The sequence below is a fragment of the Saimiri boliviensis genome, chromosome 4 (genome assembly GCF_048565385.1).
Source record: "Saimiri boliviensis isolate mSaiBol1 chromosome 4, mSaiBol1.pri, whole genome shotgun sequence".
Taxonomy (NCBI): domain Eukaryota; kingdom Metazoa; phylum Chordata; class Mammalia; order Primates; family Cebidae; genus Saimiri; species Saimiri boliviensis.
The window spans coordinates 122,377,108-122,404,532 of NC_133452.1; the positions used below are offsets into that span (position 1 = coordinate 122,377,108).

The 27,425-nt window shown below is 34.7% G+C and overlaps 1 protein-coding gene across 1 annotated transcript in view; it reads left to right on the plus strand.

Annotated features, from left to right (window-relative positions):
- Nucleotides 1-27,425, plus strand: part of LOC141579921 (protein eyes shut homolog) — a 535,064-nt gene that overhangs the window by 354,118 nt on the left and 153,521 nt on the right. Inside the window, exon 8 of the mRNA XM_039467768.2 lies at nt 17,304-17,536. Within this exon, the coding sequence (XP_039323702.2) occupies nt 17,304-17,536 (233 nt within the window). The remainder of the gene's footprint in view (nt 1-17,303; nt 17,537-27,425) is intronic.

Consider the following 27,425-nt stretch of genomic DNA (forward strand, 5'->3'; position numbering starts at 1 on the left):
ATACCACCTCATGCCAGTTAGAATGGCGATCATTAAAAAATCTGGAGACAACAGACACTGGAGAGGTTGTGCAGAAATAGGTACACTTTTACACTGTTGGTGGGAGTGTAAACTAGTTCAACCATTGTGGAAGACAGTGTGGCGATTCCTCAAGGATCTATAAATAGAAATTCCATTTGACTCAGCAATCCCATTACTGGGTATATACCCAAAGGATTACAACTCATTCTATTATAAAATCACATGCACACGTATGTTCACAGTGGCACTGTTTACAATAGCAAAGACCTGAAACCAACCCACATGCCCAATGATGATAGACTGGACAAGGAAAATGTAGCACATATACACCATGGAATCCTATACAGCGTTAAAAAACGATGGGTCTACGTCCTTTGTAATGACATGGATGAATCTGGAAACCATAATCCTCAGAAAACTGACACGAGAACAGAAAATCAAACACCGCATGTTCTCACTCATAGGTGGGTGATGAACAATGAGAACACATACATCACACACTGGGGTCTGTGAGGGGCCCAAGGGAGGGACGGGGGGTGGGGAGGTTGGGGAGGGATAACATGGGGAGAAATGCCAGATGTCAGTGATGGGGAGTGGAGGCAGCGAACTACAGTGCCATGTGTGTACCTATGCAAGAATCCTGCATGGTCTGCACATGTACCCCAGAACCTAAAGTACAATTAAAAAAAGAGAGAATTCAACAGATTCTTCCAAAGTTCATGAAGAGAGAAACATACTGGAAAAGTCTTGGAAAAAATTGTTCATGTTGAACAGGTGTATTGACAGGTGTATTAGTTAGGATCCAAACAGGAAACAGATGCACAACATGTCACAACAACGCAAGCAGGATTTATTTACTATGTGGCAAGAATAAAGGAGTGGATGAGGTTTAGTGAAATTCCAGAAATAGTCCAGAACCTCCAGGCAAGCACCTGACAAGCTATTACTATCCCTGGGCCCTGGGGACAAAGCAAGAGGGAGGGTATATAGGAGTCAGTGACTTCTATCAAGGGATGCAGTCAACATGATGTGACCTCAAAGATGGGAATTTATAAGGATGAATATTACTCTAACCCCAATGTCATGCCTCCCTCCCAGCTCCTACTAGGACTTCCTTTTGGGCCAAATAGTCTAAAATCTAGGGCACATAGAGGCCCTACTGATGTAGAAAGATAGGTTAGCTCTCCTGACATAGGCCATGCAGGAGCAAGCTAGAAATTGACCCTGGAAGAGCAAACAAATAATCTGTCAGAGTGGCATAGATTGAAAACAGTATGCACCTTTCTTGTTATAGTGCTACTTTTTAACTACACAGGTGACACCAAACACGTAGACACAGACTGTTTTCCAAACTAACATGTCCTTCTGTGAAATGTTTAAAAAAATTTTTTGAGAGTAATATTGTAGCTAGAAAACATGGGGAAGACATGTTCCTGGGAGGCAAGAGGGTGTCACATGAGAAAGGCCAAATAATTCTTTAACTAAGGCCTCCCTAGAGCAGAACCACTGTCTGCCACCAATTTCCCAAATCTGGCTTTCTTGTACCAGATTTCTTTGAAAACAGAACGTGAATTAAAATCTTAGGTTGATTACAGTCCCCAGAATGAAGGCAAGTTGGGGGTTAAAGTGCATACAGAGGACAAATAAGGAGGGGCCATTACTAAGCAGACCACAGTTTCCTAACAGTCACAGTTGATGGCTCTACCACATGGGGCATCTTGAGATAGCCCTATACACACCACTTCAGAACAGTCTTTTAGTGGAAAAAAAAGGTGAATTTATCCAGTGGCCCTGTTCCAGCCCTTGACTCATACTGGGTAAATCTGTCCTCTTGAGAATCAGCTCCCTTGGCCAGGCACGATGGTTCACGCTTGTAATCCCAACACTTTGGGAGACTGAGGTAGGTGGATCACTTGAGGTCAGGAGTTCAAAACCAGCCTGTCCAACATGGCAAAACCCCATCTCTACTAAAAATGCAAAATTAGCCAGGCATGGTGGTACATGCCTGTAATCCCAGCTACTCAGGAGGCTGAGGCAGGAGAATTGCTTGAACCTGGGAGGCAGAGGTTTTAGTGAGCCAAGATCGTGCCACTGCACTCCAGCCTGGGCAACAAGAGCAAAAGAGAATCAGCTCCTCTGCACTAAGTTGCCTCAGTGATCAGTACAGTTAAATTTAGAGGATAGGCAAGAATCCTGCTGGTTCAGGGTACAGGTGCAGTGATTTTTCCTATAGATGACAGCATATGAGGGCCAGGTGTCAGTACAGACCTTTTACTTCTTTAGTGATGTGACAGCTAAAAAGACACTGGTGCTCGCTATGGTCTCTGGACACAGCAAAGAAAGTCTTAAGACCAGGAAATAACCTGTAGCACTGACAGTGACCCACGACTGTAACTATGGTAGTGCAAAATTGTGCAAGTCTTTTTTGTTCTCACAAGAAAGCACTGATGTGTAAACTATGATGCCACTGATGTGTAAACTATGAAACTATCACTTGCAATGAGAAGATGTGACTTTCAAACACATTTCAATCTGGGCCTATTATTCCACTTCACATAAAGCCCACTGATATCTACAACAATATTTCTAAAGAGTTTCTGATGTGTGCAGTAAAGGCTGAGAAGCATAAGGAAATACAATATTTTGTGCCTTACTCTAGTAGCAGAGTACATAGAATATTTTAGTAAAATGTTTTATTTTAAGCCATACAAATGTTAAATTTAGTTTAAACTGTTTAACTGATATATTAATTAGCTTCAGGGAATACTGACATTCCCAGAAGCTACCCCATGTGTATCCTATGGGTTTCAGTGCTTCCTCACATATAGTTAAAAGTATTGATATAAAGAATAAGGTCCAAATTTCTCAACATAATATGGCCTTTATGGTAAAGGCTCTAACATTTTATTTATTTATTCAACTACTCTGCAACTGTTGAATGCCAGCACTGTTAAAGGGAATGTATTGGGCACACAGACATAAGCTATCGCAATATAGGGTGATAAGATTTCCAGTACAAGTACAGGGGGTTAAATATATAGGACTTGTCTAAATTGTACTAGAGGATTGTCAGGCAAAGCTTCTTAAACAACTATCTTCTAAGTTAAGAATTAAAGTACAAATAGGCATCCATCAGGGAAAGTAGGACAAAGCGGAGAACAGCAAATTGTTTGAAGGCTGAGAGATTAGAGATGAGACTCCTCAGGAGGCAGAACCAGTTTGTGAATGGCTTTGAAAGCCATGGTAAGAAGATTAAACTTAATACTAAGAGCCATGGGGAGTCTCTGAATGTTCTAAGAAGCCGAGTTATGTGAACAGGTTCACATTTTTGATCATCCTGACTAGGATGATTGACAGGGTGATTAAGACTGGAGGCAAGGAAGCCAATTGAACTGTTTTTGTAATCACTTAGGCATGAGGTAGTGATAATCAACAGTGAACGGAGATATATGCCAATGGACTGAAGATACCTTGGCGATCGAGTGAATACGTAGAGAAAGGAGGAGGAAAAACGATTATGCTCAGGTTTCTATTTTGAGTTTGGGCTATATAGGAGAGCATCCATGAAAGAGTGGAGAGGGTGAGAGCTCAGGGGCCTATACTGCATTTAAAGAGAGTCGCACAAATGGATCCCATCTGAAGCACTAAAGAGAAATTGGGACTTTTCAACACCTGTAAGACAAAATATTCCAAAGCTAGCATTTAAGAATTTTCAAATGACAATCCCATCATAATTTATACTGACTTCTAAATCTATCCTCTAAAATTTATTAAATTTTCTGGTTGCCAGTACTGGAAATTTTTTACACGTTTTCATATACTGTTTTTTCAGCCAAGAATAACCTTTTCTACCTTGAAATCTCCTCTCTGTTCTTCGGGATTTAAATCAGTTGACCTCTCTTTGAAGCCTTCTTAAATTCCTGATGCAGACTTAATTTCTTCCCTTTTGCCTTTGGAACTTCTCTTCACTTACTTTGTCTGTGCATCTCATTAACATCTTCAAGAGCTGAATAGTGTGTGACCAGATGATCTTTGCATACTCACAACCTAGCACATACTAGGCACACAGTGAATATTTATGGAATAAATGGATAGGTGAACACAATTATTTCAACAAAACATAGTCATAATACTGGTTTTATAGTAAAACAAATAGAGAAGATGAATAAGATGGCATTTTATGTTGGGAGAATCATATAACTGCTTACTTTTTTAACAGAAGAGAAGAAACAACTCTGAATAATTAGTTCATAATTATCTCCCTTTAACTGTGCCTCAGTATATTGTTGTCATATTCTTCTCCTCTGAAGTGAATCCCCCTTGGCTTTCCTGAAGGTACTTTAATACCTCATTAAAACAAGATTGCTTATATAGACATCAGAAGCAACTCTAGTTATTGAATACTGCTATACAATAATTCTCTGAGGTCCACATATTCTCACCTGAAATAGTTCTAATAGTTCTCTGAAATTTGATGTTCAACTCATGGAGATTACGAAATTGAGTTGCTGTAAAGTTTATTAAACAAATCTACCTGTCTTGAGATAAGCCGAAGGATTGTAAAGACTATTTTAAGGCCTCTTATTTGACTGCATAAGAAGTAATGGTAAATAGACTATCTCTATTGTCCTGAGGATACTGCCGGTTAAAGCCAATTACCCAGCTTTTCACAGACAAGCCATTAATAAACGTTCATATCAGACAAGGCAAAATCCATTGCTTCAGTAGTATAATACTCGGTGTAATGAACAAGGTGAGATAAAGAGTGTTGCTTTAATTTATTAACTATCCTTTCCCTCAGCACCTTTTGATCTACTTCTGTTTCCTTACATTATCTAGTGTATTTTTAGAAAAGATTAAACTATACAAATAATTTAATGTTCTTTTTTATTCCAGGATTTGCATAAAAGAAAAATAGTATGCCAACACTTCTATAAATAATGAAAGATATATCTCTACTTGGTTTCTTTCCACAGAACTCACAGAGAAATTAATAGAAGGCCCTATGTGACTGAGCTTGTTCTTTTTAATACAACAGAATTTTAAGTAATGACTTTACATTTGGATTCTAGTTTTTTAGGTGCATGCTTTTCTAAGATCCAACACAAATTTATCAGCGCATTTGTGATTCCTCACGGTAATCAGAAACTGATGTCTACCCTTCAATGAAAGCTATTGCATTCTGAATGTAAAATGATTGTGTCTAATTTTTAAAAATTCTTTTGAATTTTGAAATGAACGTTTTTCCATCTTTGCTTTAGCTATTTATGGCTCTATTTTATTAAGCCTAGTATGTTGAAATAAATCTTTTAAATCATTCCCCTGATGCAGTAGACATTTGTAATAACTGTAAGGTTTTCTCTTTAGAGAAATGAGTCTTTTCCCCTGGCCACAGTTGCCTGCAATTCTGCTGGCTGCCCCCAGGTGAATGATGGTATTGAGGGTTGTGATATTATGACCCAGCAGAGCAGGAATGTTATTAAATGGATCACTGTTTATTTGTAAAAGGTATAGTTTACTGACTTCTCATGCAATGTGGTGACATAAGTTCATGTGCTCAAGTTTCCACTTTTCCAAATTGCCAAAGAAATATTTTTAAAAGATCAAAATAATAAATCAGATCTGGAAAAAAAAAAGATACAAAATGTGAGGAATTTCTATAAGATATACAATTAGAACCAGATGGAGTGAATTTTTTCTCAGCATGAAATTTGTATCTTCCATTTCAGTGAATTGTACTGTTCACACAGTTACCTAAATTCAAAGCCTGAGATTCATCACATTTTCTTCCCCTTCTCCCCGGCTCGGTATCTTCTGCCTCACTTGCGGCTCTGCTCTCCATTTTTCCCCACTCTGCCTCATACCCTAAGAGGCTGACTTTTATTGACTGCAACTACCAAACTCCCCACTGCCTCTGACTTCCAGCTGCATTTGGGCAATGTGATGGGAGGACACTGAAGGAGCACAGAAAGAAAAAGGTCAGAGGATTTATTCCTTATTCTCTATCTCTACTCTCTGTGTATCTCTAGTACAAGTTTGTGGTAGATGCATTCCCCTCTCCAGGACCAAAACTCTTATCCGATGATTCTTCTGATACAGGGAGATCTGTCCACATTGCAGAAATTATTCCATCTGCTTGCCTTTTCAAGTCCGTTGATTATTATCAGATTCTAGCCCTGGGAATCTTCCTATCTCTTGTTGATTCTCTTAAACTTTTCCAACTTGAAATAGTCTGTTCGTTAAACTCATTTTAATTACCCTTCCTATTTTTTTATTTGTATAAATTTATGGGGTGCAAGCACAATTTTGTTACGTCCGTAGATTGCATAGTGGTCAAGTCAGGGCTTTTGGAATATCCATCACTTGAATAAGAAACATTGTATCCATTTAGTAATTTCTCATCATCCACCCCCTCCAACTTCCTCACTCTTCCTAGACTCCACTGTCTATCATTCCACTGTCTGCATCCATGGGGACACATTATTTAGCTCCTGCTTCTGAGTCAGAGCATGTTATATTCGTCTTTCTGTGTCTGACTTGTTTCAAATAAAATTATAGCTTCCATTTCCTTTCATGTTGCTGCAAAAGACATGATTTTATTCTTCCTTATGGCTATATATACTGCATTTTCTTTGTCCAATCATCTATTAATGGACCCTTATGTTGACTCTATATTTTTGATATTGTGAATAGTGTACCCATTTACCTTCCTCCCAATGGTGAGTAAAAGTTACCCGTTTTCTGTATCCTTGCCAATATCTGCTATTTCCACCCTTTCTGAATGTACCATCTGTTTCCTGACAGCCCCTGACTGGTGCACACTTCATACTCAAAACCAATCACAGAGTCCTTTTGGAAACAAACCATATTTCTCCCAAATTGCTTTACTTTTTTACATTCCCACTAACCTTCTCTTAGTTCAAGTATCAGTCCAATTCTCCTCCTCCTTCAGCTGCCACCAGCTCCTTTCCAAAGCATCCTCCATACAAAAATCAGAGTGGAGTTTCAAAAATAAACATGGATTATTAATTTCCTGATTAAGAGACACTGATGACTTCACTTCGCCTTAAATCATGGCCAGCAAGCCTCCTCATATTCCAGTTCTGTCTCTCAAGACTCACCTACTGGCAACCTTAATTGCACTACATACACACACACACACACACACACACACACACACACACACACACTCCCCACACCAAATCGCTTGCGATTCTCCGCGCAGGGTATCTCTTTCCTCTAGATCTTTAAACACGTAACTTCATCTGGCAGGTTTCTGAGAGCCCTTCCTAACATCACAGGCTTCTTTGCCTCTCCCACTTTTCCTATAGCAAACTCCATCTGGTCTTTTAGGACCCAGCCTCTTAAGGATATCCTTGCTGATAGTAATGTCAAATATATTCTTATCCTCAACACTGTCATCAGTACGTCGCCTTTTTGTGTCCTACCAACCGTGTGTAGAAATTTTAGGAACTTTTAGTTCAGGGTTCAAACTATATGAGTTCAAATTCATTTCCACCATACAAATATTTACCTTGAGACCCTGAGCCTGTTTATTAAGTATATTAAGTGTTTTCTCATTGTGCACTTAGGAAAATAAAATTAGGGTTTATTTTAGTTCTTGTGAGAATTAAATTATAATTATATAGAAGCAGCATTTAGAGCAGTATAGGTATAGAGTCACCCTCCATGCATTATGCAATTTTACAACTGTGTTTTTTCTCAACTCCACAAAACTGAATGTTCCTTAAAAAGGGTCCAGGATTTATTGGTCACCTTATAATTTTGATGAGTGAGTTATTGTTGCATAGAGGGTAATTTAGAAGTCCTTTTTGGTTACATAAATGAATTAATTGTGTGTAATTAATCCTAGATCGATTTACTTGGCTTTTCTTTTGGTCTATGTTGTTTTCCAAATCCTGGCTGGTGTTGTCTATGTCTAGATTACTTAAAGGAGTCCTTTCCATGAAACAGATACTTTTTGAGATCCTGTGAACCTCAGAAAGTTCCTTCCTCCTTTTAAGGCTCAGAGGACACAGTTAAATTTGTCTTTGCCAGCACCTATGTTCTTACGGCTGGAGCTAAGCATGTGATTTTTAATTATGTCACCTTGATTACTCACTTGTCTTTCATTAATTTGGATTCACTTTCCAGGTAATAAATAATCACACATTTTTAATGTTGGCTAATATTTTAGAATATTTCTCTTTCCTGTAAGTTTTATGTTAATTTGGAAGTCTTCCAGAGTACTATCTCTCCATATTTAAATGCATAAATTTAATTAATATAATAAATGTTTCCATTTGACATGAAACACTTACTAAAATACTGCATATTTATGTATTTCTTACTAACCATAGTGGCAAGGCATTCAAACTTCAGACTTCCAAATCTAAATGAAGCCATTAAGAAAAAACATAGCCTTAGTCAAATACAAAGTTTTTATACAGTTTTCAGTTTAATTTCTTGCATTCCCTCAAATATCTACATACTTTTTGCATTTGAATGTGAATTTGTAGATTTAAGAATCCATGCTACAGAGTTCACTTCCCACAGGAATTCACCGCATTTATATCTAAAAATGATTTGCTTTTTAAATGCCTTTTCTCGGAATGTATCTATGGATTAGAACATATATAAAATCAAAAAATACTTCTCTAGCAATTACTAGGTGTCAGAACTATGCTAAGTATTCGTTACTTAAGTAAACAAATGACATTGCTTTAAGGTTTTAATCATAGAAAGGGAGATGGTTATAGAAAAGCAATTAAGTGTTCTGTGGTACAAATACAGTATATAGAATATTGAGCTTTGCAAACTGTACACACATATGTAAGTCTACTTCTATCTAAAATCTATAGGAAATGCAAGAGCATAAGGACATCACACAAACACAAACATACCCCTTCAAAACCTACATTCATACATATCAGTGTTGAAAGCAGTAAGATTCCTTTAAGAGATAAGCATTCTGAGAAATGTCTGTAAGATTTAACAGTAACTATGACTTCCATTGCAGGTAGTATAGCAACTGAAAAAAAAAAATTACAGCTGTAAGACATATGAACATATATGCTAACACAGAGAAAAAGTACTAAATTACTATGAGCCAAGATAATAAAAATTCTTACAGCTGATAGAAAGAAATTAAGAAAGAAAAGAGGGGAAAAAGGATACTTAAGGAAACTTAAATATCTCGCCTTTATGTAGGAGGAGGAAAATCTTCCCCATTTATTTGCGACAGTAAACTAGCTGGATATGGAGGTTAATGGACCAAACCTATTATTTACCCAAACTTCTTAAATAACATTTTGTTTTATAACATTTCCTATTTGGAATTGTCCTTAAGCATGGACAAAGCAAATGCAAATTATCTCTGGAGTAATAGCTTATCCTCGGGCATCAAAGTAGACAGAAACCAGCCGAACAAAGCGGGTGGCTTGGATCTGCAAAGACCAGATGTTGCCATTATCAAATACAGAAGTTTTTAAAAGGTATGCTTATTTTTTTAAGAAATGAAACAGGAAGATTAAAGTAGGTATAAAGAAAAAAAGATGTCATAAAAACACAGTAGTAGCCAGGCACATTGGTTGACATCTATAATGCCAGCACTTTGGGAGATTGAGGTGAGAGGATCACTTGAGCCCAGCCAGGAGGCTGAGGCTGCAGTGAGCCATGATTGTGTCACTGAACTGCCACCTGGGCAACTAAGACGCTTCCAAAAAATAAAAATAAAAACCCTGAGTAAAGAGTTTTAAAATATAAGCAAATAGAAATTCAAAAAGTAAAAATATATATAAATTTTTTAAATAGATGGATTAAACTTCTGTTTAAAGAGAATTAATAGCAAGATAATATACCTAAAAAAATATTACGAGTTGGAAAAGGTATGTTGCAAAAGGAGCTGAGGATATGGAGAAAAAAATAAGAGAATTTGATCTCATATAATACACACTTTAACAGGACACAATAAAGTGAAGGTGAGATGACTATATTTGCAGCATAGATAAAAACCATAAATTGTCTCAATAGAAAAGCCCTCTGAAAAACACCTAACCCAGATGAATAAAAACAATTCTTCATCTCAACACATCACACTGAAAAAGTTCTGTTCAACCAAGACAAAGGGAACTCCTTAAAAATATCAAGAGAGGAAATACAAGTTTCCTACAGACGTGATAACTGGACTTAACAAGCGAATTTTCAACAGAGTCAATGGAAGAGGGAAAACAGTGAAAACATTACAAAATTCTCAGAAGACCAACAAATCTTTTTTGGAAAGATGTAAAATGAACAAACATCCATTAATAGAATTATGTCCTACAAATTGAAAAATGAAAACAATTGAAGAAGTGAGGAAAGAATGTTTTCTAGCAATTCAAAATAGATAAAATATAAATGAAAAATGATCTATCAGATATATAACCAATTAAATGAAGATTACAATTAATTTTAGTGAGGGATTGGGGAAATTAGTACTCAAAAATATTTGGAGAGCTTAATTTTGTAATAGTTTTTATGGAGTACATATTAAAATGAAAACTGGGCACATTTTTTGACCCAGTAAGTTACATTTCTAGATATTTATTCTTCAGATGAACTCACAATGGTCACAAGATATTTGTATGATGATATTCACTGTAGTATTTATAACTTTTGAAGCAACCATTATGTTTATCAATAGGGAAATTATACAATACATTGTGATTCATCATCACTAAAAACTTAACCTCAGTAAAGTTTCTGAGTTATATCATGTATAATGACAGTAAAAGATCCCCAAGATCTTTTATTGTGAAAAATGTGAGATTTTAAAGTTAAAGTTAGCCTCAGAGGAATCTCAGCATATGAAAACCATAAAGCATGGAATATTGAAAATATTATTCGTAGATGTAGCTAGAACATACATAGGATATATAGGAAGACACTCCAGACCGATGAAACTGAAAAATGGGGTAATGATAATACAAACCAGACAAGAATGCATACTTTGAATTGGAAAAAATTGGGGCTAAGAATAATACAAGAAAGATGAACATCAGGAGAAGGATGAATTAGAGAATGATAGGAACTAAAGTAAGGGATGTCAAAAAGGAAATATGAACATAAACCTGTTGAAAGGTCTAGAGGGCATTTTACTGTACAACAATAATTTAAAAAATAGGGTAGAATTTGAGGTGTGGAAGAAGAGAAAGAAAAGGAATCCAGTTTCTGATACTTCGATTTGTTTTATATGCAGAAAGTATCAATCTAAATCCCATCCAGCTTTGGGCTCCAGTTTCAAAATGCCTAGAGTTTGCCTGATCTCTGTGATCAAGAATAACCCTCTGTACTCTGGTATGAGACAGGAAAATCATAATCTATCAAGGCAGAGTGAGTGTTTCAAAAATACCCACCCTGCATACTGAGAAACAGCGGTCTGGAATGCCCTGAGCTGCCAGTCTTGCCTAACACACAAGGATGCAGGGAAAATGAATCATATGACAAACATTATAATCTAAGATATCTTATTTGTGACTATGTAATAGCTAAAGAACAGAAGATGGCAGGAACAAAATGCATTTGTCTAGTGAGAAAAATTAGGAAAATATGAAAACAAGATCCATTAAAATTACACTATTATGTGGAGTGAATTAGTTCATTTGCATTTTTAAATGACAATCTTACTAAACTTATTAAAATGTAATTTTTATCCTATTAGATAAATGTTAAATTCAAAAAAAGAGGAGTAACACTTGGGATTATGTTTCTCCAGATTAATTTTTCCATGTATAATTTGTTTTAATATCTAATATTTATTTTGAATGGCAAATGAGAATTTTTCATGTACTAACAGTAATTTTACATTTCTTTTTTAATAATGACAATTATATACATTTTAAACAGCAAAAGTATTTTTCTATATTGCTTTGCCCTCTGACAAAATTCCCTGTGATTATTTTCAAAATTATTAATCAAACTAAAAACAACATAACATTTTGGAACTAGCTGAGCATGCTGACAATTTCAACTTTTGAAGTCATTTTTCCATATGTTTAAAGCTTTATTTATTATGATGTTCTCAATATTTGAAAGTTAAAACGATAATTGAATTATTTTCTGGATTTATTCCTCTTAGCCACGCCACTAAGACATCATTAGCTGTTTTCAGTTATCCTGTTAGAAAACTGAATACCTGACAACTAAAAAACTCCACAGAAATAATATAGGAGATGATACAAGTTATACATATAGGCATAGATGTAGATATAGACATAAGTATATGAAATACATGTGTATGCATTTATAGCTGTGACATTTGATAATGCATGGAGAAACAGAGGGCTTAGAAAGAATGGTAAGCCATCACGCCCTTTACTGTACATTACCGGCAAAAGGCATTCTACTCAGCTGGTCGGCCCATGTGTGACTCCAGGTGAATGAAGCAGATGTTAGTTAGGCAAGTTCAGAAAACTACTTTTCATTTAAGCAGGGTGGTGGGGAATTATTCTGCATGTGATACTTACTAACAAAGAAATATAATTAGAAACATCAAGTTTCCAGTTTTTATGTAATTGCAAAATTGTAAACAGCAAACTTTGATGAAGAAACTATTGGTGTAAGTACAGTAAAAGTTGTTACTGTATAAACTGTGGCAACTATTCTGAGGCAAATTTGTCAAAATTCATAAAAAACTAAGTGTACATACTACTTATAAGAGTTTGTGATGCCCAGAACTGGGGGATAGAACAAATAAGGAGATTTTTGTCAAAGATACAAAGCAAAAAGAATTTTTGATCCAACAAGGATATAGAGAATTTGAACTCTTATATTTTGCTTGCAGAAAGGTAAAATGGTGAAGCCTCTTTGGAAACTAGTTTGGCAGTTGCTCAAAATGTTCAACATAGAATATATAATCCAGCAATTCCATTCCTAAGAATATTCCCAAAAGAAATTCAAACATACCTCCAGACAAAAATTAGAACATGAATGTTCATAGTATTATTTACAATAGCCACGAGGTCAAAAAGGCCCACATATCTTTCAACCAATGAATGAAAAAATAAAATATGATAGATCCGTATCCATGCTAAAAATGAATAAAGTTCTGATTGAGGCAACAATATGGATGAACCTTGAAAACATTACACTAAATGAGAAAGACAGTTGAAAACAATATGTTATATGATTTTATTTATATGAAACGTCTGAAATAGGCAAATTTTTCTATAGAGACAGAAGGTAGGTTAAAGGTTTACTGAGACCAGACTGAGGATGTGTGGTGGAGAGTGGCTGTTAAGGGAAATGGCACTTCTTTTACCAATGACAAAATATAAAGCTCGATTGTGATGATGTTTGTACAATTCTATATCTACTAAAAATTACTAGATAATGCATTTTAAATGGGTACACTATGTATGTATATTGTATCTCAGTGTAACTACTGAAAATAAAGTTATGATTCAGTTAACAAGAAAAAACTCGAGACAGCTAAAATATATCAGGTAAACATGGGGAGAAATGTCAGATATAGGTGACAGGGAGGAAGGCAGCAAACCACATTGCCACGTATGTACCTATGCAACAATCTTGCATGTTCTTCACATGTACCCCAAACCTAAAAAGCAATGAAATAGATAGATAGATAGATAGATATAAACTTATAGAATCCATGATGATATATGCAAACAATGAAAACACTCTGCAGCTTTTAAAAGCAAAGTGAAGAACAAAGCAGTCCATCAAGAACTATTTTTAGGTGGAAAAAAAAGAGTAGAATAGTGTATCTAAGTGGAAAGACAAAGTGGAATGAAGTATATCTTTAGAGTATATTCTCATTTTTGTAAAAAAGTCCTTGTTTTCTGTACATGAGATATATGGATTTTGTTTTCCAGATTATAACTCATTTATTTTACTACTCTTTACAATCAAGCACAATTATTTTTGAACCTTTTCTTCCCCTTAGACTATTAAAGCTCTAAACTGAAGAGTCTTCCAGCAGTGTTTATTTAATACTTCATCATCATTCTAAAAATGATCCTACTTCTGTACTTGAGAAGCCGTGTTTCTAGGCACATTTCTGAATCAGCCCGCTCTTCCTTCTAAAAATTTGTGCCAGACAAATGTCTGTTGAGCAGTGGTGAAGTCAGCTGGCAATGAGCAAAATCCTTCAGGCTGAAGCAATGTGAAATGTTTAGTCCCATGGTTTTCATGGGCTGCTTGCCGTGGGATTGAAACAATGAGAAGTATGTTTTCCTTTCCTGTTCCAACTAGAGTTCCCCAACATGAATTGAAAATTGCTGTCCTAACAAGGTGTCTTTCTCTAATGATCAAGTTTGGTTTTGAATCAAATGAGCATATGTTATTCAGACATTAATTCATTAAGAAAAAGTTATTGAAGACTTACCTCTTGCTATAATAATGGCTGATTTATCACTATAACCTTGTACAAAGTTGCCTAAGAAGAAATCGAACAGATTTCTGCACTTAACTGTTTTCTAAACTCTCATACATTTATGATTTCTAGAATTTTAAAAATGGTAATTTTACTGTTCCTTTTTTACATTGTTAATTATATTACTATGTCCATCATCTAGTTATGTTTAATAAACCTCCACAATCAGTTGATATTTTTAACCTGTATGTGAAAATAAAATTTCAGCAGTGTGAACTAATTGTCGTTTTTAAACATATAACAGATTGAATACATTTTAATTCTAAGTTTTAAAACAAGTAAATTCATGATATAATTTATAACCTGCAAAAATAAAACTGAAAGCCAAAGACTATTAATAATTATATATTGAATATGAAATTTGATCTTTTTAACAAAGATCAAATGATTAATGTTGCTTTCAAAATGATTTGTTATCCTGTTTTTAGATCAATTGATAGCAATTATTTTTGTGCAATCAGTTAACAAATGAAATGTGCAAAATATTGATATTTTTTCAGGTGAGACACAGGCTCCCTGGGTAGCTACAGTAGGAAAAAGAAGTAGTGGCATTTAATTCTCTCGAATGTATTCCTGAGAAAGTAGTGATTGACTGCAGTTCATGAAGTCCATGGTAAATGTTAGATGAAATGGTAAAACTATTCAAAAACATTAAGACTAAAAATTAAATTAGAATTCAGAATATTGAATAATAAATCCCATGTCATTCATATTAGCATTGCCATTTAACTTAAATTGCCTTAAAGAGACAAACTGATAGTGTAAGTGCTAATAGGAAGAAGCATGCTAATTTTCTAATAGAGCAATATCAGAGAAAGCTGATTACAAAACTGTATCAAAAGAATTAGAATTTATATTATTTATAAAATTATAGAGTTATATAATAGAGTTATAAAATTAACCCGGGGTGGCAAAATTATTTCACTTGCTATTTTTCTTGTTAGTAGTGTGGTACAGGACAGGTGTGGTGATTCAGGCCTGTAATCCCATCAGTTTGGGAAGCCGAGGCTGGCAGATCACCTGAGGCAAGGAGTTAGAGTCCAGCCTGGCCAACAAGGCAAAACCCCATTTCTACCAAAAATGCAAAACATCGGCCGTGCATGGTGGCAGGCACATATAATCCTAGCTACTCGAGAAGCTGAGGCAGGAGAATTGCTTGAACCCAGGAGCGAAGGCTGCAGTGAGTCAAGAGTGCACCATTGCACTGCAGCCACTGGGCAACAAGAGTGAAACTCCATCTCAGACAAACAAAAAAACAACAACAAAAAGTAGTATGGTACTTTGCATTTTTACAAAAAATGATTCAGATTCATTTATGTAATATTTATTGGAGAGCCTACTGGAGATCAAGCATTGTTAGGAATACAATGAAAAGCACAGAAGTCATCCATGTATCCTTCATGTAAATTGCAATTCAGAGGAAAAAGCAGTGGGTCAGGCTCAATTATGAATAAAATCTGTGATGAACTTCATGAAGAATTTCAGTTTGCAAAAGAACTGACCTGCACATTAACATACCAGTAAAATATAAATTATCTATTTCACTTTCTTCAACTCTTTTATTCCAATAAGTTGACATTAATGTGTGTGGTACATCTAAAAATAGGTATTCCAGTCTCTAATATCAGTTGGGGATGTTTGAAGTGACTTCTTTTGCTAAGGTTTATCTTTAGGACAAGGTACAAAATAAAATTTCGTATATTTCATTGTTGGTTATTTTTATTGTAGCAAGGTTTTATACATTAAAAAGATAATTATCTCATGATTACATTAAGGGGAATTCTAAAAACCCTTCCCAAACAGTATTTAAAACTCATGAGTACTTTGAAGACAATCATTCAACACATTTTCATTAAGTATTATAAAGATTTCTGATAAAATGAGAAACTTTTGTATGGAGGGAGGAAAAAAACCGAATATGTACAACCTAAATAGTAGAGGCTACACATGAAATAACTGTACTACAAGTGCATGGTAAATATTCTACCAGTGCTACAAATGAGATGTGCAGTTGTAGACAGGAGAGAAACATCAGTTACATCTTGTTGGCCGGAGACAAAAACTAGTACAAGCATGGGCTTAGCACTGTGGGCAAAATTTAGATAGGAATTGAGAAACAATGCATAAAAAAAAAGTAGACTCAACAAACTTCCAAAATTAGGAAATTTCAGGGTTTTTAAGGAATAGTCATCTTATTTGGTTTGAGAGAATTTAAGGTACTTATTAGGAATCATGAAAAAGTAGGCTGGAAGAGCAGAGAGAAATCAGATTGTCAAGGGGTTTTGAATCTGAAAGTAGGAAATTTCACGTAATTCAGAGATAATTTTGTCACTATTTATTAGAAAAGATTAAAATGGTATTAAAATTTGTTAAAAAAAAAAGTTAGGGAGTATATGTGGCTATTTCTAAGGTACCTCTTGGATAGCTCCCAGAAATTAATGCTAAGTCAGACTGATGATTGCACATTTCTAGCAGTTAACTTAGAAATTTTTCAAATTCAAACCATTTTAGCATGAAAATGTTACATGACCTAATTCTTGATCTTAGGCTCATAAGATAAGAAACAGCTAAAGGAGGACTATCTTTTTTCCATAAAATTACTGAGAAGTTTATGAAGATCATTTCTTCCACGATTCTTCCTACTACAGGGTCATATGTGGCTCAGAAATTTTTAACATTTATGTATCTCATAATTGTGAAACAAACATTATAATTTTGTCCTCAGTTAAACCTTGGATCAGTGTTGCTTTGATTTTCTCTTATATTAAGTCAAATTTTATATTATTTCTATTTATATTTCTAGTTCTTTTACTTATATTTTGTTTTCTGGTCTGTTTATAAATCACAGGTCCCAGGGTTTTATGCTGTCTCCAACAGCCTCCTTTGTTGATGATTCTGATGTGACACAAAGGATTGATACCATGTGGACTTCCATCACTCCCTCTGTTGCAGCGCCATCTGCGTGCCAGGAGAATCTATGCCACAATGGAGGCACATGCCATCCCATCTTTCCCTCCAGTGGTGTAGTCTCATTCCAATGTGACTGTCCACTACATTTCACTGGACGCTTCTGTGAAAAAGGTAATCAATCTTCATTACCCTTTTATATTTCTTTTTAAACGCCAGAGAATGGATGGGAGTTGAAATGTATTATAAACACAGTGATGGGTACTAGCGCAAACAAGAAACATCTGTATAATTTTACTTAAAAATGAATTCTGATAGAATAATTTCAGTTTAGTACTGTAGAAGCAAACCTAAGATTTTTTTTTTCCTTTTTTGCCCTAGGAATGCCATTCAGCGTATATTTCCAATTGCCATATAAAATAGAAGTTAAAATTCAGTGTTTTATATGTAGGTACTTCTAAAAGTATGGTGAATCCTTCCTTTGTTTTGCATAGAGACAGTTAGGTTCTAATTAATAGTATTTTTATTGCTTAATTGCCAATCAAATAGCCACATTTATATACTTCATATGCAAATCCTTTATTTGAGTTTAGTGCTAAGAATAGTACATTAATTTTTTATGCTTAAGAATATGGCTTTAAGATGAAGCTGTTAATGAATTTTTTTAAATTCTTCTACTGTCAACATCTAAAAGCCTCCTAAGAAGTTTTCAGTTAATTAGGGAAGTGCTAGACAACTAAAGCCAGAATCACGCTGGACAGATTACAAAAACGTTAGGTCATGACGCAGCCGACTGGTTGTCTCTGCACTGATAGCTGAAAAGTGTCATTGTTGTCTCTGTACAACTAATCTCTAGTTATAAATTAGGGAGGAGGGAATGGGGATTTTTATTGGGTTATGATTCAGAGAGCGGATAATTTCATGACTTATCCAAGACTGTATTTCCTAAGTCCCCTTTTAAGTGCTAAAATGTGGGACCTCCTAATGTTAATTCAAAGGCGGGTGTGTGTGCGTCTGTGTGTGTGTTATTCAACCCTTCTTCCAAAATGACCTTGTATGACTGTGAATGTTTACCAGTCAGCCATGTAAGCAAGCAAAGACACTAAAAGGCGCAGAAATGGAAACAGTCTATTTTCATGTTCAAAGAATTGGAAACCTACCCTATTTTTGCTGTAGGAATTATGCTTCCCTATTATTAATCATTTCTACTTCTTAAGTTTTTAACTATTTTTCTTGTTGAATTTACAATATTTTAAAAACTAATAAATTGGATGTTTGGCTAAGCACTAAGTAATCTACTATAGAGTACTTTTTTCAAAGTAGATGATAATCAGACACTAATATTTTTTAATAAGTAGTAGTTACAAAATTGTATTTTAAAGAGAAATTTTAATTCACTAATACCTGAGACATATGATATACTAAACAAAATTAATGTAATAGGACTATTTTTAGATTATTGTAGCATAGAATCTGTAATTTTTTTGTTCTCGCCTCCTTTTGGAAAATGATTCCATATAATACATAGAATGCCATGTGATGTGCATGTTCAAAACTGAAATTTTATTTATAAATATTAAAATGACAAACATTTATTTCTCACCATTTACTCCTTACATTTGAATGAAGTACCTTGCCTCATTCTGTCATAAAGAAAGCCAAGGGCAGGATTGCGTTTTCAACCTATTGCTGTAAACGTAATTTGCGATGTTGCACGCCTTAGAATCCACACTGACACATGTTGGCTACTGCTACTGCCTAAGGCCTATAATTCAGGAATCTGGTAGTAGGATGTAGTTTTTTATAGGATGTTTCAGGTTGGCCAGATCAATCATCCTATAAAATGACTCATCATCCTATAATGATGAAATCTAAGTGCAAATTTCAATAAATATTATATACCACTTTTAAGTTGTTCAATGTCCTGGTAAAAACCTTGCTTTGGATAAACAATCCCTAAGTCTTCCCTATTTATAAATATTATACTTATGTAATTTCTTAGAAATGTTGAAATGTTCTCAGTAGTAAATGCTTACAATTTACAAGGAAATCAGAATTTACAGATAGAGTACCATGAAAATGATTTTTAAATAAATTCCTTATTGAGTACAATCAACACCTAAAATATATGAACTTCTGCTTCAGCAATGAAATTTGCATAATATTACTGTGAAGAGACCGGATTTACCAGACACTGCACTGAGAGCTTCATGCATCTTATTTCACTTAACCCTCAGAATAACCCTGCTGAAGTAGGCTCTCTAAATTACCCCCATTTACAGATGAGCGATCTAAAGCTTAGAGACGTCACTTTGTCAAGGTCACACAGTTTTTACATGGTAGAAATGGGATTAGAAGTAATCTTGGCTGACTCCAGATTTCACATTTAACCACCATGCTATATTACTGTACTACTTGGAAAATGAAATTTAACGCGATGGCATGAAATAAAATTTTTAAATTGTCCCACTGTGTCATCTGTTTCTAAAAATCATCTTTGCTTCAGAAAAAAAGTTTTTGACAAATAAAATTTCAAAAATTATCAAATCAAAGAAGTTAATGTTTATCTAGTAAGCTTTTAATTAAGAAGATATCAAAATCCCCATAAAATGAAACTAAAAAACACATTAGGTAAGCCCCAAAATTTGTGTCTAAGTGGTCATATCTTTTCATAATGATTTCACTTAAACTAAAATATAGAAGGTAGATTTTAGAGTATTTGATTTTCAGAAAAATCTAGACATAACTGATAAAAGAGCATGACTGAAAAAATATATAATTGCATAAACATCCAGATATAAAGATATGTTGGAAATTCATTTTTCTTCCCAAGCCTTGCTCCTTTTTACTTCCAGTTAATCTTCTTAACCTGTGACAGAATGTTAGAATATTTTATTTTACAACTTTGATGTTTCACAGTAAAATACAGTTGTCACTTAAAGTATAGGGCCTGAGCTAAAATAGTACTAGAGCCAGTAATACAGAAAAAGAATTTCTGGAGCTATAAGACTCAAGAATGGGTCACCCACACACTTACTTCCCATTTACTTGGCATTACATCATATGCTGCTCTACTTTATCAAATCATCCATATCCAATCTGCTAATAACATTGACTTACAGAATTAGTTTGATTTAATATGTGCTTTTTTTTTCTTCAACACATGCTATCTTAATTCATATTAGCTAAACCCTGTTGCCTACTTCACCATAATGATCCTGCATCCCACCAAGGGAAACATAAGAGCGTATATTCTTGCTTTGTTTTATATGGCTGCATGCAGGCAGATGGCTGTCTCCTACTGTAAAGTTCAGAATGACAGATTTAGAATATCAGTGTCTTGTGCTGGGGAAAAGCGTATGCCTCTGACTATTAATTATAGGATTAACATTTTTAAAGAGCCTCATACTTTTTAGTGTTCTATAAAACAGTTTTATAAATAGTACAATAAAGGAGTATTTAAATGCCATACATTAAAAGCAAAAAATATTTTGTTTTAATTGATATTCTATCTGCATATATTCCATATATGTTTAAAGGTTAACTGTACTGAGTAAATTACAAACATAGAAATAAAAGTGAGAGGCTTTACTAGGTGTTTTGTTTTGTTAAAAAAAATAGACTCCCTTGATATCTTTGTTTTTTACTATAACTGGAATGTATCTTAAAAGTGTGTAAGAGTAGTCCGAATTTATTAACTTTAAATCAGGTGGCTGAGTGTCAGGGATTCCTGGGCTAAGAAGGCAGGGAAACAGCATCAGCAAGCTTCTTAAAACAGTGATTTATCTCTTTTCCAGAGAACTGATGGTCTATATCATCAGAAAAGGACCAAGACATAGGTATTTGCCTTTTCAAATGTTAATATCTGTGTCTGAAAATCTGTATGAAATCACAGCAATGCTGCATATTTATTAATAAATGACAATGGCTGGAATACTGATATGTTAAATTGAAAATAAATGGGGATTTAAATCAAGAACAGAGGCTGACAGGAGACAAGATTACCTATTATCAAAGACAGGGGATTTCATTTTTGAAGTCAGAGGTAGACTGGAGGTTTATAACCTGCTCTGCTCTTCTTCTGTATGAACTGCTACATTCTCCAGCAGGGAACACCGGGCTCAGCTGGAGACAAAGACAGCCTGCTCCCTATTCTCGTGCTTCTAACTATGACACAATCCTCAGTGAGCTTAAATCAAGGTTTTGACAGGGCTGTGTTCCTTACTGGAGTATCTAAGGGAGAATGCATTTCCTTGCCTTATCCATCTTCTAGAGGATGTCTGCATTTTTTGTCTCAGGGCCCCTTCATCTCTTTTCAAAGCCAACAATGACAAGTCTAATGTTTCTCACATTGTATCTCTCAGACATACTCTTACAACTCTCTTTTCTATGCTTAAGGAGGCTCGTGATTGTATAGGGCCCACTGAGATCATCCAGGATGATCTCTGTGTCTCAGAGTCAGCCGGTTAGCAATCTTAACGCAATCTGCATCCTCAGTTCCCCTTTGTCATGTAAGGTAAGAGAGGCGCAGTTTCTGGGAACTGGGCTTTGGACATCTTTGGGAGGCCATTATTCTGCCCACCAAAGGATCTCTGGTCATCTCTTGGGGGACTTACATGATTATATAAAAAAAAAGAAACCTATTTGGTTTATCAAATATCTAGTGTTCATCAAATTGTGGGAAGTAAATTAAATCAGTTTAGAAAATGTACTGAAGGATGTTTGATATTCTGGAGGGCCACGGAACAAGAGCCATCATGAGGCTGATCTAGGAACAGACTGGTCTATCCGCCCCCAGCACTGGACATGTGCCATGTTCTGAGCCACTTGATCAAGATTCAGAGTCCCAGGAGATACTCTGAAATTGTCTAATTGGCAAAACCTCAACCATATGCTAACCCACTGCCTGTGCAAGAGAAGGAGGAGAGGAACAAGAAGGGCCTTTTGCCTTGGGCTTCTGAAATAGTAACTAGACCATACAATCCAACAAGATTCACAAAACAGGCCTGTTCTTTATTTCAACACAAAAGATAATCATTCACAAAAGGCATTCATAGCATGTGTGCAAATTTTTTTCTCCCTGGATTTCTGTCTTTTATATCCATTTATTTTGCAGAATAGTTTAGCAAAACTTTTTGTTGCCTTTCATCTGTGCAAACACACTGTAAATACATCATCAAAATATTTTCATAAACAAAGAATTTTCCCTTTCTTCTTATCAGTTTAGGTCATCAAGAAAAATGTTTTATGGAGAAGACAGTATCTGAAATGGTAGTTAAAAGGATCCGTTTAAACGGTGCTTAAAAAAATTAGAATGAACAAGTACATGAAGGACAAGGGAGCTGTCTAGTTTGGTTTGGGAGCAGGGCACATATGGGATCAACTGAGAGGTAAAGCTGGAAATTCAGTTGCGACTTATACTGCAGAGAACCCTAAATGACAGATTAAAATATAAAACCATTAGAAAGGTTTTCAATCAAGCAAAAGACATAATTGACCAGAATTGGGCTTCAGAATGATACATCTGAAAGTAGAATATAGAAAGGATTATGGTTGGGAAGGAGATGAGATAGGGAGAAAAATTGAGAAATAATTACGACAGGCTAAAAATATAGGATGATAACTCTTTAACCCTAATGCTTTGTAACAATTTGGAAGCATAGAAGATGTTTGTGTTCTCATGTGCAGAATACAGTATTGATTTTTTAAATCAAAAATGTACCAGACTGGGTAACACTTTTATCCTTTTGTGTATTATTTTGTGAAGAAAAATATGTGGTATGAAATGTGATCATAGAAAACAAGTCACAGTAAATGTTCCTTCCATTCTCTCCTCCTTTTTGGCACTATCTTCTGCCCCACCTATTCACCAAAAAACTGAATTATATGCAGTAAAAACTGACCATGGCACAAATGATATGGATAATAAGGGAAACAACATAGGCCTGTTATAAAAAGGTTACAGTCAAAGCAAGAATGACCAACTAGCTAAACATTTGCAAGTACATGTAAACATGCACACTGGGAAGAATGTTTTATCTTATATTTCTAATTCAGGACTAACTTTCTTAACAGCCATTATTTCATTGCATGCATTCCTATTTGTTTTTAATTATTATATACATCACATGTACACCGACACATAAAGATAATTTAGCACATAAAAGATAATTAAAATACGTGTTTAAAATTTTTGTAGAATTATTACAATCATTCACTATTGGTAAACATCTTAAAATTAAATTAGTTGAAAGTAACATTTCAGTGGTACAGAAACAATGTTCCAAAAATGTATAGTAACTTAAGTAAACTACTAAAGGCAAATATAGAAATAGAATACAAGGTCCCTACAGAAAATGTACCACACAGCATGTGTCCCCCAAAGTTTTTCAGGGATATATTCCAAGTTGAATTGCAAGAAAAATTCACTGAGTTGCTTAAATACGTGAAATAAGCAATAGAATAAATAGATAAATTAAGATACTGATGACCTCAAGTATACCAAATTATCTCTAGAGAGATAGACAAATATTTTACTTGAGGTATAGAAACTTAATATTTGATGAATTTACTAACAGTCCTTTTAATTGACAGGCATCTTTAAAGGCATTTTTTTTTACTGATATCAATTTGCTAACAAAAATGGCAGAAAAGATCATTATAATTTCTTATTTGCTGCCAATGAAATCACTTTATGCGATAATATTTAAACAGTGGGAATAATTACAAAAAATTGATATTCAGTGATCATGCAACTTATTTTTAATGACTCCAAGACAGGGTGCACTGGGAGTGGGAAAAGTCCTATTTAAAAATCTACAACATGGAAATGTCATTTAAGCCAAAACTTAAAAAACAGAAAGTCACCATATTTTGAAAAGCAGAGGAATGTTCCAAAGACAATAGTATGCTCCCATGAACATGAGTATATAAGAATGATTTTATGAGTTTAAAAAGGAAAAACTCTAAGTACCAGTAATTTTCTTAGACTTAAGACTAAAACAAATTATTGAAGAAAAAACAATGCCTCTTCACTGATGTATTTTAAATTTATAATGAGCCTATTGTCCCTCATCTCATTAAATTGAATAAAGTTTTATGGCCAAATGCTAAATATGGCTATTTTTTTCTGATACTGCAGCTCATAGTCTTTCAAAGAAAACACTACACTTTTTCATAGAACACATTATCTGATAATTAAATTAATGGGGTTTAGTTGAGAATTTTAATATTATTTGACATCTTAATATTTTAAATAACAGCAGAGGAACTAAACTAATACTTTTTATTATACTATTTACAATAAAATAGTAAAGATGTGAAAGAAAATGCTCTTCTCTAGTTAACTGAAATAAATCAGGAAAAAGGACTGAATAATATAAATTTGGATATGAAAACAGGCCAACAATAAAAACAAATGCTAATGTGAACCTGCCCTAAAACATTATTACACGATGGCAAAACAACAACAAACTATAATGAGCAGAGATAATTAGGAACAAAATGTTCAGTCTCTGAGAAATTGATTTTCAGACATTTTCATCAACATGTGATGTGTCTTTGGTAGAAAAAAACTTAATTTAAGAACTTGCAGGTAAAAGACAACATCATGCCCTTACTTGTAAATACAATCATATTAATGAAACTAAAAATTACCTGAGCAGAAGAATTTATTATTTAACTGTCCTGGAAATACTAAATCAATTTCCACGGCTTTAATCTATTTTGGTAAGCTTTTTCTGTGGATGTCTCTATTCTTTGTCCTCGGATCATACATACGATATGGATGTAAATAAATATGAAGAGATATGAAGCAAAATGGAAATTTAAAATAATCTTTACACAAATGCCACCTTTTGCCTGCAGTTCTCTTAGTTGCCTGTGGTTCAAAAGTAGGAAATGGATACTTTGGGTAATCTCAGTTTTTCTGAAGATGACAGTAGTCCCCATTAATCCACAGGGGATAGAATTCTAAGACCTCCTCACCCATGCAGTGTATGCCTGAAACCTCAAATAGTACCAAGCCCTATATCCAGTCATCGTTTGTACTTACGGGAGATTGGCTCCAGGACTCCTCTGGGATACCATCAACAATCAAGTTTCTTATATAAAATGGACAAAGGAATTTTTCACATCCCAGGTGGGATGGACGGGGATGGTATGAGATTTCATCATGGTATACAGAAAGATGTGCAATTTAAAAATGTGTGAAGTGTTTATTTCCGGAATTTTCTATTTAGTATTTTTGGACTGCATTTGACCAATGGACTAACTGAAACTGAGGAAAACAAAGCAGCAGATAAGGAGGAACTATTGTAATATCAGATTGTCTTAGCCCATTTTCTGTTGCTGTAACAGTACCACGGACTAGGTAATTCATAACAAACAGAAAGTTAATGGTTCATAGTTATGGAGACTAGAAAGTCCAAGATTGAGGGGCTGCATCTGATGAGGACCTTCTTGCTGTGTCATCCCATGATAGGAGACAAAAGGAAATAAAGATGGTGAAAGACAGAAAGAAAAAGGGAGCCTAACTACCCCTTTTAATAATGAACTCCCTTCTGTGATAAAGCGTTAATCCATTCACTTTGTCCTCACGGCCTAATCACTTCTCATTACACCCCACCTGCCAACACCGTTGCATTGGGGAGTCAATTTCTAACACATTTTGGGGTTTACATGCAAACCTTAGTACTAATGTAGTAACTAAGAAACAGAAAAGCAACAGATAATAAAAGCTAATATTTGCCATTGTACACTTGGTACACACTGTGCTACACCCTTTTCATGCATTTTCTCTTTCATTCCACACACTGACTCTGTGAGTCAAGTAATAATTTATTAGTTGAAGGTTTTCTTGTCTCCAAGTTATAGAAACCAACTCAATAAAAAAATAACTGGTAGTAACTCATTTAATTATCATGAATCAGTATGATTTTGAAGTAAAAATTATTCTGTCCACTTAATTCAAGAGAAAAAAAACAATGGAGGCAGAGAGTTTTAAGTGTCTTGTCCATGGTTACTGAGCCAGTAAATTCTGGAACTGAGATTAGAGTCCAAGCTTTTTGAACTAGTCTACCTAACCAATCCAAGTTAAAATAAGCAAAGACAGAATCAAATTTATTATATGAATATAGAGATGGAATTTCACAGAACCCCAGAATGAGAATACAAAGATGTTTGCAGAAGGGAGCTACAGGTAGAAACAAAAGCCCTCTCAGTATTTTTTCTGTTCAAGTGATGTTTCATTCTTCCTACCGTGTCCTGATCAACAACGGATTTTGAATGAACATTGTAGAGTTCTTCTCTCAAAAAAAAGAGCTGAACTATCCTTAGATTAAACCTGGGGAAGAGAAACTAGCTATCCAGTTTGGCTAAGAGAACCACTCCTCATCCAATGGCTCTAGCCAAAAGTATGCCATGCCAGCCTGTCTGCTCACTCATCTATCTACAGATCACAAAGGAGCTGCCCAAGAAGGAAGAATTATGGTAGGCTGGGAATATACCATGAAAATTTTTAGACTACAACTATTCATATTCCCATCCTAGTGGTGAAAAAACTGTGCACAAAGAAAATAATTTGTGGGGTCAACAAAGTTGGAACTCAATAATTTGTGATTACCAAAGCAAGAACTCAAACCAAGGTGTATTTAATGCCAGGAACGGTTTTCTTAAACTGCCATACATTTCTATTAAAAAAAATTTTCTTAACAAAACCAAAAATAATGTCATCTATATTGACATAGTAATGCATTCAGTTATTAAATGACCTGACTTGGTAGATTGTACTCAAGAATAATTTCATTTCTTCTAACGCTGACTAAAGAAATGTTCTATCAGATTTCTCCTGCCCTCTTATTTTGTGACAAACAGAAAATATCCCATAGATCTCATGTCACTTGTATTGAAAAATCTAATCCAATTTGAAACTTCACTCCTATATTCAATTTGAAACTGTCCACACCCTTCTGCCTTCCCTTGAATCCACTTCCTCCTCAAAGCTAGAGTCTTCAAGGTCACGTCAGGATAGGAGGAATCAGAAAAAGCATCAAAAGTCCTATTA